This window comes from Molossus molossus, unplaced genomic scaffold (assembly GCF_014108415.1).
Source record: "Molossus molossus isolate mMolMol1 unplaced genomic scaffold, mMolMol1.p scaffold_m16_p_1, whole genome shotgun sequence".
NCBI classification, from domain to species: Eukaryota; Metazoa; Chordata; class Mammalia; order Chiroptera; family Molossidae; genus Molossus; species Molossus molossus.
This window is the reverse complement of record NW_023425344.1, coordinates 215,488,688-215,506,351: the sequence shown is the minus strand read 5'-3', so window position 1 is coordinate 215,506,351 and position 17,664 is coordinate 215,488,688. Positions and strand designations below refer to the sequence as shown.

At 35.9% G+C, this 17,664-nt stretch overlaps 1 protein-coding gene across 3 annotated transcripts in view; it reads right to left on the bottom strand.

Moving 5' to 3' along the window:
• The window catches only part of MNAT1 (MNAT1 component of CDK activating kinase), a 232,655-nt gene that overhangs the window by 56,522 nt on the left and 158,469 nt on the right, over positions 1 to 17,664 (bottom strand). For 2 of the 3 annotated variants that reach the window (XR_004961492.1, XM_036278045.1), the window contains exon 7: positions 16,077 to 16,198. Coding sequence is in view for 2 of the 3 variants with exons in the window: in XM_036278045.1 (XP_036133938.1) it covers positions 16,077 to 16,198 (122 nt within the window). In the remaining variant the exon portion in view is untranslated. Of the gene's footprint in view, positions 1 to 14,650; positions 14,688 to 16,076; positions 16,199 to 17,664 lie in introns of those variants that run through there. The other variant, XM_036278054.1, reaches the window with a different exon arrangement.

The window sequence follows — 17,664 nt, the reverse complement described above, 5'->3', positions numbered from 1 at the left end:
CTTTACCTACTTCAAACCCAAAAGCTTGTGAGCCACTATGTCTAACTCAATCTGATTTTCTTTATAAACAACAAGCCACACACAGAATAGAGACTGAGAATTTGGCTCAGGCTTAGAGTAGAACAATTTTCTTTTCTTTCTTTTTTGAGAATATAAGGAAAGTTGCTACATAATTGAATCTACCACCTTTAAATATACTACCTGAAACTATAATAATCTAAAAGCATAATAAAAATAAAGCTCATTCAGATTTTGAAAGTTCTGTAAATGGCAAGGTCAAATGGTACAACAAAGAAAAATTATCCTAGGAAACTAATAATCTAGTCCTAGTTTTACACTGAGCAGAGATGTAACTATGAGGACAAGAGTTTTCTTCTCCTGCCTCTCCTACAGTGATCTCATGTAAAAGAGGAGTTGCACTGAGTATCTCAAAGGTTATTTTCCCCAACTCTTGCAGTCTCTTTAGAAACGTATTTTTAAACAATAATATTTGATAAATAATTGAATTTACAGTAACTGGCACATCAATGCTGCCTCAAAGATACACCCCCACCCCCACCCCTAGTTTCTCTAGTCATAGAGTATGGCAGGTTTGTCACTCAGATATAATCCTGGGAACAACTTTTTCATATCTCCCACATCCAAGCTATCAAAAATTCCTGTCTGCTTTCAAAATTACATCCATAATCTGGCAACTTTCTCAGTGCTGCACAACTATAATCTTAGTATATTAAAAGCCACTACCATCCTAACCAGGACTGCTACAACTTGTCTTGCTTTCACCCTACCATCAATTCTGCTATAACAGATCTTTCTAAGTAAGGTAACATACCTAAACCAAAAATTCTCCTATGACTTTCTATCTTCTTCAAAGTAAAAGCCCAAGTCTTGACCATCATCTGAAAAAACCAACATGATTAACTGGGTTCAACCTACGTGAAAACCTGCTACCCCATCTGACCTCATGTCTTACCATTTTCCCAATTCACTGTGCCTGCTTTCTCTTTCTCACATACTCCCCTCAGGGCCTTTACATTTAGAGTTCCTTCTGACTGTTCCTGTGATATCACATGATTAGCTTCTTTGCTTAATTCATTTCTGTTCAAGTATCACCCTACAAAAGATTCCATCACTACCTACACAAAAATAGCACTCTACTCCAATCACTACATATCCCTTTATCCAGTTATATTGGGCTTCAAAGTATTAATTACTATCTATTAGGGTCATTCATGTACTTTTATTATTGGTTTCACCCCAGTAGAATGTAAACTTAATGACAGTAGGTGTTGTCTCTGTTTTGCTCACTTCTATTTTCTCAGCACCTAGAAGAAAGAGGAAGTGGTGCAAGAAGTGCCTGATAATCAATGAATAACAAAAGTAAAGCAAGTGCTAAATAACCAATTGTTTTCTCAATTAACATGCAGTAAATACTATGAGATTCATTTCCCAGTGGAGACAGTTATATACTGATAAACAGGGTCTACTAAATTTTACAGTGATTTGGAAGGAATTGACCAAATTCCAATAAATAAACTGAACTTGCTTTTTTAGGGTAAAAAATATCTGAATTAAAACTATATTTCATAGTAATAATTTGGTTTATTTGGTACTGCTTTTCTTCCTGAGCTTAATTTTGGAATACACACACACACACACACACACACACACACACACACACATACACACACACACATAATTAATATTGCGATTTAATACTCTTAAAGTCTTTACTACAAAAGACTATTCTGGAATCAACTGCATAATTACATTTCCTCAGTGACCTTGTAATCTCGTGAGCATTTACTCTAGACTAAACAGCCTCATTCAGCTGCCCTATGTCTGACTGTCGATGAAAGAAGCTTGTTTGACAACTGCTTCAAGCAGAAACATATTTTTTTTCCATGATTGCATAAAAAAGATTTAAAACTTACCAGACTAGAGCCAAACTAAAACTTATAAGCAAAAAGGTTCATGTTAAATGTGTGAGTTGATTTGTAATCCAAATGCCAACAAAAACAGATACTAAAGACATTTTGCTGTCATAGCCAGTAAAAAGAGAGTTAATTTAGTAATACTCTCAAAATTAAAACAATGTATAATATATATTATATATTATAAACACATACAAATTGCAATCATTTTTGTGGAGTTCTGTACTTTTCCATATACTTTGATTTTCTGGTGCCCCTGAAGACTTTTTCTATAACTTAGATATAAACTTAAGTGTATAGCATCAAAAATAAAACAAACATAAAGCAAAACAAACAATTTTTCTTCATTCTTAGGCAATCCGTGTATCATTAGTCAATAGGCAAAAACCCTGACCAAAAAACCTGAAATGTCTTCAATGTGACTTAAAAAAATAAATAAATAAATTGCATGTATGGGTAACCAGTGGACATAGACCGCAAGGCTAGGGCGGGGGGAGGGGGGCGCAATAGGGAGGAGGGTGTCTGTGTGGGGGGCAAAAGGAGAAACATCTGTAACAAAAATAAATTAAAAAAAATTTTTTTTTAAATCATTTAACATCCAACATGATACTTAATGATGAAACACTTAAAGCATTCACACACACACACACACACACACACACAAATCAGACACAAGAAACGGCAATTACCAGAATTATATAACACTAAATCAAAAAGTTCTAGCCAAAATTAATAAAATATGAAACTGAACTTAGAGATAAAAAAGAAAAAATTAATTTTTTTCACATGACTGACTTCCCAATAAAACTCCAGATATTCACCTAATAGAACAATTAAAATTATTAGAGCTCAGTAAAGCAGCTTGATACAAAATAAAAGTATATTTAAGCAATGACCAGTTAGAAAGCATAATGAAAACTTTGTAACAGCATCACAAGTGTGATATAAGATAAATTAATTTCCAAGAAATGTGATAAACTCAATACATTTTAAATGCTTATTCTTTTCTAATCAGTTTATAAGTTTCAAGCAATTTCAAATAAAATTCTAAATGGAGTGTGTTTGGCTGTTATCTGGAGAGAAGGGTGGTGATAGGGATAGCTGTGTCTTAGTTAAGTTGTTGATGGGTTTGGTTTGATTTGTAAGTCTTTATTTCACAATATTCAAATGTAAAGAAAACTTCAAAGAACTATACAGTGCTTTGTTGCTTTGGCCAGCAAATTTTACTTGGAAGAATAAATGTATACAGATGCTAAGAATACTTTGAAAAAGATAAGTAGCTAAGGAAGACTTGCCCCACTTGTAGTAGGAAGAATTGTGAGATGCCCCCAAGACTCCCATCATAGGGTGTGCATCCCTGCATAACTGCTTCCCTATCCATCTGATAGATTTCACTCCTAAGATGCTATTATAGTAGAAACCGTTATCTGCAGTTTTGCTTTCTGTAGTTTCTGTAATCAGCGGTCAACTGCAGTTCAAAAATATTAAAAGGAGACTTCTAGAAGTAAACAGTAAGTTTAAACTGTGCACTGTTCTCAGTAGCATGATGAAATCCTGAACTGCCCCACTGCATCCCACCCAGGATGAAATCACCCCTTCGTCCAGCACATCCACACTGTATGTGCTACCCACTCATTAGTCACTTAGTAGTCACCTCGCTTACCTTGCTTATCAGATCAACTGTCATGATATCACAGTGCTTGTGTTCAAGTAACCCTTATTTTTATTAAGGCCCCAAAGTACAAGAATAGTGACGTTGGCAATTTAGATATGCCAAAGAAGAAGCTTTAAAGCACTTCCTGATAATGATAAAGTAAAAGTTCTCAACTTATTAAGAAAAAACAGAATCTATGCTGAAGTTGCTAAGTCCTATGGGACGAACAAATCTTCCATCCCTGAAATTGTGAAGAAGAAAAAAGAAATTTGTGCTAGTTTTGCCCTGGCCAGTTGGGTCAGTTGCTTGGAGTGTTGTCCGGTGCACCAAAAGGCTGTGGGTTTGATTCCTGGTCAGAGCACATCAACTTAAATTGAGAGTTCAATCCCCGGTTGGAGTACATACAGGAGGCAACTGATCAATGTTTCTCTCTCACATCAATGTTTCTCTTTCTCTCTCTCTCTCTCTTCCTCCCCCTCCCTTCCTCTCTCTCTAAAATAAATAAAAACATATCCTCAGGTGACTTTTTAAAAATGTGTATTCGTTTTTTGTTTTTAATTCTCACCCGAAGACATTTTTCCGTTTTTTGGTTCAGATAGAGTGGGAGGGAGAGAGAGGAAGAGAGAGAGAGAAACATCTACGTGAAAGGGACACATGGAGTGGCTGCCTCCCGCAACCCCAACCGGGGCCGGGGACAAACTGCAACAGAGGTACATGCCCTTAGCGGGAACCGAATCCAGGTCTCTCGGGACTGCAAGCCAATGCTCTAATTGCTGGGCCAAACCAGCCAGGGCAAAAATGTGTATTAGTTTTGCTGTCCCACCTCAAACCGCAAAAGTTACAGCCAAAGTATATGTAACTACCTAACTGAGATGGAAAAGGCATTAAATTTGTAAAAGGAAGACATAAACAGAAAATATGTTCTGATTGAGGTAACATGTTGTGCCAGAAAGCACTGCGCCTATATATGAAGACTTCACAAGGGATGCCCTGACATGAGTAACACCACGCCATTTACTACAAGAAAAGGGTGGTCGCACAGATTCAGGAATAGGTTTGGCATTTTACCATCTCACATCACCACAAGAAAAGTGAGTATAATACATTAAGATATTTTGAGAGAAAAGACCACATTCACATAAGTTTTATGACAGTATATTGTTATCATTGTTATACTTTATTATTAGTTATTACTGTTAATCTCTTACTGTGTCTACACTGTAAATCAAACTTTATCATAGGTATGTACGTATATGAAAAAACATAGTGTATATATAGGGTTCAATACTATCTGCACTTTCAGGTACATACTGGGGGCCTTGGAATGTATACCCCACAGATGTGTGGGACACTGTAGATGGCAAAAGGGATTTTGTAGATGTAGTTAAAATCTCAAATTGGTTGACTGAGAGTTAATAAAAAGAGAGATTATCTAGGTGAGCCAGACTTAACTAGGTAGAAGCCCTTAAAAGGGAAGAGATTTGAAGAGATTTTTCTCCTGCTAGCATTGAAAAAGATAGAAGCCATTGTGGATTCTACATCTATAAGAAACCTAATTCTACCAATAATATGAATAAGCTTGAAAGACAACCCCCAAGCATCACTTAGACAGAACCACAGCACCTGCTGATACTTTGATTACAACCATGAGCAACTAGAGTAGAAGATCCTGGTAACCCATGCCTAGACTGGTTAAGTCTGGCCCACCTAGATAAAAATGTTGTTTTAATCCACATAAATTTGATACACAGCAATAGAAAATAAATACACAACTTAATATTAAAACATCATGATTTTAAAATTAATAATGCGATACTATTAAAAAGCTCTAACAGCCCTGGCCGGTTTGGCTCAACGGTTAGAGCGTCAGCCTGCGGTCCTGAGAGACCCGGGTTCGGTTCCCGCTAAGGGCGCATACCTCAGTTGCAGTTTGTCCCCGGCCCTGGTCGGTCATGCGGGTGGCAGCCACTCGATGTGTTCCTTTCACATCGATGTTTCTCTCTCTCTCTGTTCCTCTCTCCCCCTCCCACTCTATCTGAACAAAAAATGGAAAAATGACCTCGGGTGAGGATAAAAATAAAATAAAATAAAATAAATAAAATAAAATATAAAATAAAAAACTCTAACAGATTAGTGGAAAAGAAAGGGCAGCAGAGAAAAAGCATATTAATATAACACATCAATGGAGAAAAGGATTATTAAATAAATTATTCGAAGTCATCTAATATACTATGCTGAAAAAATAAAAATTATTTAAATCTCCTCACAACAAAATAAATTCCAGAAAAATTAACTGACTATATGTAAAAATTGAAGATAGATGAATATTAAAATATGTAAAGTTTTGGGTTGGTTTAGGATTTCCTAAGTAGAACAATAATGGAAAATTAACAGGACATCATCAATATATATTACTATTCAGAGATTAAAACTACTTCACATCATAAACAACATAAGAATAGAAAAAAATTTAGAATTTTAAGGGTTAATAGTCTTACTATATGGCTGGCCCATATAAATAAGGAAAACACACAATACTACACCAACAGAAAAGGGAACATACGGCATGAACAGACAATTCATGCATAGGGGAGAAAAGAGGGAAACTAATTACTAGGATGCCATAAATACAAAGGCACAGAATCTTCTCAGGAAACAAAACAACATATGCAGTGGTACAGAAATGCCTGGGATACCATGAGGTTCCTCCAGCCCTGGTCCAGGTCAAACAAGAGACAACTAGTTAGTCAATCTCTCTCTCTCTCTCCCCCTCTCTCTCTTCAATCTCTCTCTCTCTCTCTCTCTCTCTCTCTCCCCCCCCCTCCCTCCCTCCCTCCCTTCCTTCCTCTCTACCGATAAATGAAGAAGAAAAAAATAATCCTCGAGTGAGGATTTAAAAAAAAGAAACACCAAGTATGAGAGGGGCTGGATATATGGCTATGAGTGTAGATAAGGGTCAGATTATGCAAGTGAAGGTGAAATTTACCATCTTAGGGAAAGGCAACAATGAGGAAAGATTTAAGAAGAGAGACCAAGAGAGCGTTATAAGAAAAAAATTGTTGCCCTGGCCAGTTTGACTCAGCGGTTAGAGCATCGGCCCGTGGACCAGAGAGTCCCAGGTTCAGTTCCTACTACAGGCATGTACCTAAATTGCAGTTCATTCTCAGCCCCAGTTGGAGTCTTGCAGGTGGCAACCAGTCGATGTGCCTCTCTCTCATCAATATGTCTCTCTCTCTCCTCTTTCCCCTCTCCCTCCCACTCTATCTGATGATAAATGAAAAAATGTCCTCGGGTTAGAATAAAAAAAAGAAAGAAAAAAATTGTTAGAATATATTGTTGTTGATTTTTTACTTTAGAGAGAGAAAGGGAGCAAAAGAGAGAAGGGAGAGAGAGATGAAACACCGATTTGTTGCCCCCACCATTGATGCATTCATTTCATTGATTCCTGCATGTGCCCTGAGCAGTGATTAAACCTGAAACTCTGACGCACTGACAATGCTCCAACCAACTGAGCTACCCGGCCAGGGTCTAGAATGTATTGAACATCTCATCTCAAATTTTTGACATATAAAGTTCCAACTCATCAATTTTTAAGAGTAAAAGTAAGTATATCCAAGATTACCATGAAGGTGAGGATGTTCTATTTTGAAGGAACTACACTCTATTCTATTCCCTCAAGAATGAACAACTTTAATTGCTTTGCCATTAATAATAATAGATTTCTAACAGGTCAGTTATTTTTGCTCTGTTAAGTTGATTTTTATCAATGTAGTCTATAGCCACATAAGAAAAAGTTAGGTGCTTATGAAGATCAAACAAGAAACTTTCTTCTAATTATCATCAGGGTTCTAGTTAACTGAGTTAATTACTACCACCATTTTTTCACTACTAAGTTTGTAATAATAATGAAATACTCTATCATCTGGTTAGAAAACACTCAAGATATTAAAATCATCATAGTTTAAATCTATTCTTTAAAGCTATCACAATTGGCCTGGCCAGTGTGGCTCAATGGTTGAGCATTAACCCATGCACCAAGAGGTCACCGGTTTGATTCCTGGTCAGGTCACATGCCCAGGTTGTGGGCCCAATCCCCAGTGTGGGGCATGCAGGAGGTGGCCAATCGATGTTCTCTCTCATCGATGTCTCCATCTCTCTCCCTCTCCCTTCCTCTCTCTCTAAAATCAATAGAAAAAAAAAAATTTTTTAAAGCTATCATAGCCCTGGCCAGTTTAGCTCAGCGGTTAGAGCATTGACTTGCAAACCAGAGAGTCCTGGGTTCGGTTCCTGCTAAGGGCATGTACCTCGGTTACAGTTTGTCCCTGGCCCTGGCTGGGGTCATGTGGGTGGCAACCATTCGATATGTCTCTCTCACATAGATGTTTCTCTCTCTTCCTCCCTCTCTCCCTCCTGCTCTACCTGAAGATAAATGCAAAAAATGTCCTTGGGTGAAGATAAAAAAAAAATGCTATCATAATTGATAGTACAGAACTTACATCAGTTATGTTGGCAGAAGAGACAGAAATAAATGTGCGTTTTGCTACACCACTCTACCAAAAAAAATATATGTATATACAGAAATGTTCTACAGAAAATGAATATTAAAATTTTATTCTACAGAAATTTGATAGCAAATAGCTTCATTTAAATTCATAAAGAAAACTTAAAAAACACACAACTTTGCTTAAAGATTATATTTTATCTTATAAAACAACAGTTTTTCTTTATTTCTATGACAGGCCCACAAATGAACAGCTCATGTTAAGTAAATCACATACCTATTTTAAAACAGTAGTGATATCTGATTAAATAATTTGAAATTGACAAATAAAGTAGATAAATGCTTATAACTTGTATCAGTTAAAGGAATAATTCTTCTTTAGTAAAATATTCACTAGAAATCCAGCTGATTATTACAAAGACAGTCTCAAAGTGCCAATCAATGAGACTTTACTAACCACTAAAGCTCATAGTCTGGGGAATTTCAATTAGCAAAGTTTTCCCAATACTCATTCCCACTGGCACAGAATTAATAAAACATGTTTACATATTGCCTTCAGCAAATCAGAAGAGTACTGCCAGTGCAATCTGAACTATAACTATATATTCATAATGCTCTCCTGAATGAGAAATTCTCATATACTCTTCCTCTATTTCTCAAGTTTAACTACCTTTAGAAAAGATCTCGGTAAAAAACACCTAAAATCTCATTGCAATGTTCTTTTGATTTCATCCTTCATCAGAGTTATACATGAGGCAAAAAAAGTAGTTTTTAGGAGGCATTCTCCCAAGACCTATGTCACCGACTCCCAAAATATATAATTAAAATTATTTTAAAAGTGCTTGCATCCACCGTTTTGCATCACCTAAAGTGAAGCTACAAGTGTACTATTCTTAACTTTATGTTATAACAGATATAAGAAAATAAAAATGAGGTAGTTAATTTATTCTCTATTTGCCTCTAAAGAAATTAAACTTGTTCCCTCTGTAGAATAACGTAATATAAAATGGAGATTTTTGTTGTAATAGGAAAAGAAAGAGGATAGAAGCTGGAGGTTCAGGGAAAGGGGGAGAGCCTGCTGTAAAGGTATAACTGGGGCTTATTAGATACAATCTTCTAGCAAAGATGTGGACAACTCTTGGGACAGATGTGTAACAACTGAAGTTAATATTCCTTGTACCTTAAAAGCAGCACCTTTGAAGATATCAAATTATTTTCTGAAAAGTCACTTCACAGAGCAACTTTTTCAGTCTCTCTCTAAATGTTTCTGAAAAGTATTAGTAAAATATATTCTAGAATCTAGAATAATAAGAAAAAAGTAAGAAAGCATATGACTTCAAATAATAATTCCAGAACAGAAATTGAACTAGTAGTATAAGAAATAAGTTTGGGATTTATTTTGGCCAATGTTTCAGTGTTAGGTCATAACATATTACAAAAAGATTGCCTGAGCTAATCCCAGCTCCAAAAACTAAAACTGCATATATGGAATGTAATCCTTTTCTCAAGGTAGAAGGCTAAAGAGAAGGAAGGTATGAGATACATTCTATTTTGGTATATAAACAGTTCTATGTCAAGAAGTCAATATTTCTTGAACAATTCTGATGTCACTACTGTTCATCTAAATCCTTCCACTCCTTAGTCACAGATGTCTAAAAGAAACTTACAGTCAAGGTCTACTGCTTGAACTACATACACGTTTATTTGTAATCAAAATAACTTGCCTTGAGAATATTATGCTAAGCGAAGTAAGTCCGTCAGAAAGGGCCAAGACCATATGATTTTGCTCATATGTGGGATATAAAACTGAAACTCATAGACACAGACAACAGTGTGGTGGTTACCAGAGGAAGCGGGGTTAGGGTTAATGAAGGGTAAAGGGGGCCAAATATATGATGACAGAAGGTGATTTGACTTTGGATAGTAGAAACACAATGCAATATACCGATCATGTATAATAGAAGTGTACACTTGAAACCAGTATTATCCTATTAACCAATGTCACCCTAATAAATTTAATTAAAAAATAAAATAGCCCTACCAAGTGTATCTCAGTGGTTAGGGGTTAGCCCGCACATCCAAAGGGTCTTGGGTTCAATTTCCAGTCAAAGGGCACGTACCTGGGTTGCAGATTCAATCCCTGGCCCGGTCAGGGCACGTACAGGAGGCAACCAATCAAGTGTCTCTCTCATATCAGTCTCTCTCTCTCTCCCCCAACCCTTCCTTCCACTCCCTCTAAAAAAAAAATATCAATGAAAAAAATATTCTTGAGTGAGGCTTAACAAATAATAATAATAATAAAATACAAGAAATTGTAATCCTGATACTATGAATCACCATACTTAGTTTGGATTGCTTTTGATCAGGTGATAACCTGAGAGAGAAATAAAATACTGTCCCTATTAAGCCACTGTTATTTCAAGTTTCTTTGTTGTAATACTTCAATCAATATCCTATTACATGTTCCTTTCTTTTAGAAATATTCCTAAGTACTTCAGTTCTATTTTGTAATAACATTTATTTCAAAATAAAACAGATTCCACTTAACAAAAAGAAAAAAGAAAAAAGAACAATTGGCCTTCTTTTGTGGATATAGAATATATGTACAGTCTTTGTTGAGCAAGACAAAAGTCCACTTCTAGAATTCTGGAACTAACTGTATTCTAAACAGTCAATGGTTGATAATGAAAGACCGCATCCACCATTCCCACTCAAAACAAAAGCAATCTAGCCTCCTTTATCTAAGTTTAAGTAAGATTTTAGGTACAAAAAAACTTGAAAAAAGTACAAACACTATTGTTACACCTTATCTAAAGGACACTGATCCTACTTTTAAAAATCAAAACCATAATGGTGAAGGCAGAAGGAAACTAAAAGGGCTCCATACAAAAGTATTGCCAAAGTTTATTCAATTTAATCATTTCCTCAAAACAAGGGGAAAAAGTCTGTTAGGCTACATCTATTTTACACAGAATTCTATCAGGATTAATTAAATATTCACATACATATATACAGGGTGAAGCAAAAGTAGGTTTATAGTTGTGGGTACCTGAATCACAGTTTCTTCTTGTATTATTACTTATTAATCACTGTATTATTTTCCATACAAACTACTGTAAACCTACTTTTGCCCCACCCTGTACATAGCAGCACAACCACCATAAACATTAGGAGAGGTAAATGAGAATATTCCATTAGAGAGCCTCAATAAAAAAAAATCAGCAATAACTGAGTCCACTAAATGGAAGAGAAAATAAACTATTAAAAAAAATAGCCAAGACTCAGCTGGTGAGGAAAGGCAAAGATCAGGTGCCACTGAGGGAGGAGCAGAAAACCTACTGCAACCCTCTCCAACCTTATAATGACACATACAAAAGCCTTCAACCATGCCCTGGCTGGTTTTGCACAGTGGTTAGAGCATTGGCCCACGGACCAATGAGTCACAGGTTCGATTCCAGTCAAGAGCACATACCTCGGTTGCAGTTCATCCCTGGCCCTGGTCAGGTCATGCGGGAGGCAACCAGTCAATGTGGCTCTATCACACTGATGTTTCTCTGTCTCTCTCCCCTCCGCTCCCTTCCACTCTATCTAATAAATAGAAAAATATCCTCAGGTGAGGAATAAAAAAAAAGCCTTCAACTATTATGGAAAGGTAGAACTCCCACTCTTACCCAAGCTCACACACTGATGCACAGCAGAGATGAGGGAAGAGACAAGAAACTGTCCTATACTCAAGAATCCCCATCCCCACCAAAACAAGACAGAATTCAGTTGTGGGGTTGGGAGAGGAATAGCAAACCCACCTGCACCCTGATGTAGAAGAGAGAAGTTGTTTGCCTCTGGGAAAGAGATACTAAGAAAGCAACACCCTGAGATTCTAGCACACAGGACCTCCTAAGACTAAAGCTCAAACAGCAAAACTAAGAAACCCCTTTGCTCCCAGTGTAAGACTTATTCCAAAGAAAAAGAAAGCACAGTCTACTGATAGGGAGGGGCATCAAGAGAAAAGCCCTTCTGTAGCTCAGGCTTGCAGAGCATGCTGAAAACTGAGGGTGGAGCAAAAAGACTGAGAAAATCCCTCAAGCACTCCAGACCTCTTATTAGGCACAAAGTAGCAAGAAACCACAACTGAAAGAATATGAAGCCTGTGATACACTGATGGTAACTAGAGCAACCACAAAACCCAAACTGAGACCAAACTACAGACAATACTCCTTACATTAATGGCATGACAAAAAAAAAAGGACAGAAATATTATTTATCTCAGTCTCTATTGTTCTGTTGCACAAAATATCCAATATGCAAGCAATAATTACAATAAACAAAAGAAAGCAAGAAAAACAAATCTATCATCAAAAGATAAAATAGTCAACAGAACCAGACAAGGAGATGTTGGGAGTATCAAAGAGGCACTTTAAAATAACATAACAAGGCCCTGGGGGCTTTGGCTCAGTTTGTTGGAACACTGTCCCATGCACTGAAGGGTCATAGATTTGATTCTGGTCAGGTCACATATCCAGGGTGCAGGTTCCATCCCCAGTTAGGGTGCATGCAGTAAGCAACCAATCAATGTCTCTCTCTCTCCCTCTCCCTTCTTCTCTCTCTAAAATCAATTTAAAGAGCCCGGCAGGTGTGGCTCAGTGGTTGAGCATCAACTCATGCACCAAGAGGTCACTGGTTCAATTCCTGGCAGGGCACATGCCCAGGTTGTGGGCCAAATCCCCAGTGGGGGGCATGCAGGAGGCGGCCAGTCAATGTTCTCTCTCATCAATGTTCTCTCTCATCAATGTTTCTATCTGTCTCTCCCTCTCCTTTCATCTCTCTCTAAAATCAATAAAGAAAAAAAAAATTTTTGTTAATCCTCACCTGAGAACATTCCTGCATTTATCTTCAGATAAAACGGAGGGGCAGGGGGAGAGAAACATCAATTCGAGAGAGATACATCGACTGGTTGCCACCCATACAACCCCAACTGGGGCCGGGAACAAACTGCAACCAAGGCACGTGCCCTTAGTGGAACCAAACCCAGGACTCTCCGGTCTGTGGGCCGACACTCTAACCCAGAGCCAAACTGGCCAGGGTGAAAAAAAAATTTTTTAATAAATAAAATTAATTTAAAAATAATAAGTTAAAGGATCTAGTGAAAATGGTGGGTAACATGTAAACACATAGGGAATTTCAGTAAAGAGATGAAAATTACAAAAAGAAGTGAAATGAAAATGCTAGATATGAAAACTACAGTAAGAATTCCTTTGATGGACTTATTCCCAGAGGGACATAAGAAGAATAAGTAAACTTGAGGATAGAGCAAGAGGAATTATCTAAACTTCTGAGACATAAATTTAAGAAAAAAACTAAAAAACACAAAACAGAGCATCGAAGACTATAAAGCAATACCAAAAGGTCTAATATATGTGAAATCAGAGTCTCAGAATAAAAACAGAGAAAAAAATCTGTTAAGAAATAATGGTTGAAATATTTACAAAATAAAAATAACAAATTATAGATTCAAGAAGTTCAGAGAAGCTTCTAAAGCTCAGAGAGAAACCATATATATATATGTATATACATATATATGCATACATATATACATATATACATATACGTGTGTGTGTGTGTGTGTGTGTGTGTGTGTATAAAATACAAGATCCTTATAGAAAACATACAGTAAATCTTGCTTTTTAAAATCTATTCTGGTGCCCTGGCCGGTTTGGCTCAGCGGTCAGAGCATCAGCCTGCAGTCCAGAGAGACTCGAGTTCGGCTCCCACTAAGGGCACATGCCTCGGTTGCAGTTTGTCCCCAGCCCTGGTTGTTCGTGCGGGTGGCAGCCACTCGATGTGTCCCTTTCACGTTGATGTTGCTCTCTCTCTCTCTTCCTCTCTCTCCCTCCCACTGTATCTGAACAAAAAATCGAAAAATGGGTGAGGATACAAAAAAAATCTATTCTGGCAATCTCAGCCTATTATTTGGAGTATTTAGACCCTGTGCTATCCAATATGGTAGCCACGAGGCATATGTGTTTATTTAAATCAAATTGAGTAAAATTTAAAATTCAATTCTTCAATTGCACTAGGCATATTCAAGTGCTCAGAAGAAACATGTAACGGGTGGCTAATATCTTCAATAGCACTGAGAGAAAATTTCCATCACTTCAGAAAGTTTTATTGGATGGTGTTTGTTTAGAATATTTACATTTAATGTAATTACTGATATAATTAATATTACATCTACCACCATGCTATTTGTTTCCTAATTGTCCCATTTATTTTGCCCCCCCCTTTCCTGTCCTCTGTTTCATTAATATTTTTATGATCTCATTATTTTCTCTGATACTGACTGGCTATCCCATTTTGTTTTACATTTTTAGTAGTTCTAGGGTTTATAATAAACATTTTTAACTTACTGCAGTCTATTTCCAGATATTATTACACCACTTAACACACAGTATAAAAACATTACAAGAGCACAGTTTTACCCCTCTTCCTATCCTTTGTATTTATTGTTGTCATACATTTTACTTGTGCATTGTTATTATGCATGGCCATTCCCTTGATCTTTCAAATGTAATTTTGATGACAATATTATTGGAAAATCAGCCTGTAACAGAGAACATAAAAGTAAAAATTTTAAGAAAATTTATTTAGAGATACAGTATTCTGACTGTTCACTACCAAGTAAGAAATAAGAAATCAATGTCTATATCACATAACTTTTTATATCATACAAACCTATACTGTCTGTGTCCTTAAGCTTCAATTTTAGCATTTAGGCCAATTATGTGATAAATCTGCTATCTCAAATTCAAATATGGTTTGAGGTTTTGTTTCACATCCCCTTGGCTTCATGCTTGGAGAGCATAGGACATTAAGAACACATAGAACTAAAGAAAATCATAAGACCTACCAAATAGCAAATAAGTAAGTTATCTATCATTTCAATCGTATTTTGAACTTGAAGCCACACATGTCAATTTTATCTATCTCATCTATCTTATTTTTTTTTTGTTAGAATCTTTTTTTAATTACTTGGTTTCATAGTACTGATTATTTTCTTTTCATACTATATCTTTACATTCTTTTATTTTGCTAGAAAACAACCAATTCTGGATCATCTTTTCATTCAATAATGTATGTTGAAACACCACAACAAAATAAGATTTGCTCCATCCAACAAAGTCTGTGCCTGAACTTTTCAAGTATACAAACATCCACCTGCACCCCTGAGAAACACTATGATCTCCATCGTTCACAAAATCCCAATCCCACGTTCATTTTCAAAATGAATGCATATAACTTTTGAACCACTGGCAACATACCTTTTCACTAAATATATTTTGTTGTTCATTTCTCATAAATACAGTTTCACTGTATATAGCAGACAGTGAGTAAATCTACTCTTTTTCATGGCAAGGAGCTCAACTTTCATATTTTTACTGGTTTACTACTAACTAAATTAAGCCCCTTTTTCTAAAAATAAACAAAACAAAGCAAAACAAAAATAGTGAGTTGAAAATAAACAGCTACTTCAGTATGGCTGTCAAGGACAGCCTTAAAAAGAAACTAATACAATCCGATCTCAATCTCAAAAAAATAACAAAACCATAAAAACATAATGTATTAACTTAGTATTAAGCATCATTCTTTTTTATAAGAGCATAGAATTCTGAAAACTCAAAATCTAATAATGTTAAAGTGTCAGTTAAAAATGATTAAAACATGCCCAGCTGATGTGACTCAGTGGCTGAGCACCGACCCATGCACCATGAGGTCGCCGGTTCGATCCCCGGTCAGGGCACATGCCCAGATTGCGGGCCAGATCCCCAGTGGGGTCATGCAGGAAGTGGCCAATCAATGTTCTTTCTCATCAATGTTTCTATCTTTCTCTCCCTCTCCCTTCCTTTCTAAAAAATCAATAAAGAAAAAAAAAAAGGTTAAAACAAAGCACTAACCATTAGCTCCTCAATGAGAATTTCTTTTGGGCACTTACCCAAGTCTTCCCAGCATCTCAAACTCAGGAACTTGTGGTCCACATGTCTCTACCTGTAGTGGTTGGTATTCATATAGAGCTTCTTCAAGCTTTTGAATAGGTGCTAACGAAATATGTTGACCCTGTTAGAAAAATGAAGAAAAGCAATACCTTTTAATACTACTTTCATATTACTGCTTACTTGAATCATATTTTTAAATGGACTAAATTCCTCACATTAAAAATAGTATCCATTATGTCTGTTATTCCATGGGTACAATTTATTACATTACTGAAACCCACACTACATAATTAACACATATAGTCATTGACATATGATTTATAGAAGGAAAACCAAATACATCATTAAATTCAAATTTAGCTTTAGAATATAGCTGTTCAATGCCATTGGTAGAATTCAGCAGATATATAAGCATAGTCTATCCTTACATTTTCCTATTTTTATTATAGAGCTTTGACAGTTTTGGTGATTAGTGTTTTTGTTGAAAGTCCTAATTAAGCTAGGACACTAATGAAACTATCCTCTGTAATGTTTTGCCACATAAAAGTTTAAGTCTTTACAATGGACTCAAACTTACCAAATGTGTACATATGATGTCTTCTTACATATACTAACACACACACACACAGCTAAAATGAAAAAATTTTATTCTAAAAATTAACTTGAATGACCGACCATTCAGGTATTTTTCTGAAGAAAAAAAAACTACTAGATAATTAAAAGGATCATATTTAATCACAAGTATACAAAATAAAATACCACTCACCATACAGTATCATTACATTCAGATGTATATAATTATCATACATCTGAGTATAAAATTCTAATTTTTAAAATTCCTATTTTTTTAATGTAATCTATGTTTCTGATTCTAACTCTAGTTCTGTAATTTTTCTTGGAATAGGTCTCATCAATTTCTCTATTTGCAAATGTTTTTAATGAAAACTAGTTCTTAGAGTTATTACTTCTACTGTTTTCTAGTTTATAATTTATTTTTGTTGTTAACTCCCTTGGATTTCTTTACTTTTCCCCCTAAATTACTAAACTGGATACATAGTACAGTCATTCATCTTACTTTGTTTTATGTTTTTTGTTGTTGTTTTTTTTTAAGTAAAAACCGTGACTTAAAAAGTGGTAAGTGCAATTGAGGCTGTGAGGAAGAATAACTGAAGATGCTTGCATCTGACTCGTGTTTTTTCTCAACAAGTTTAATGTCTTCTCTGACTCTGTGACCTCAAAAGTCCTTGACCAAACACAAAGGACTTAGGACATTTCTCCAAAGACATGCAAATGGCCAATAAGCACATGAAAACATATTTAACATCATAAATCATCAGGGAAATACAAATCAAACCCACAATGATATACCACTTAACACTCATGGATACTTAGAATGACTATTATCTAAAAATTAATAATAAATAAAACAAAATAACAAAAACAGAAACAAACAAGAAACACAGTAAATAACAAGTGCCGGCAAGCATGTAGAGCAGCGGTTCTCAAACTGTAGGTCGCGACCCTTTTGGGTCACCTAAGACGTAACAGTAGCAAAATTACAGTTATAAAGTAGCAACCAAAATAATT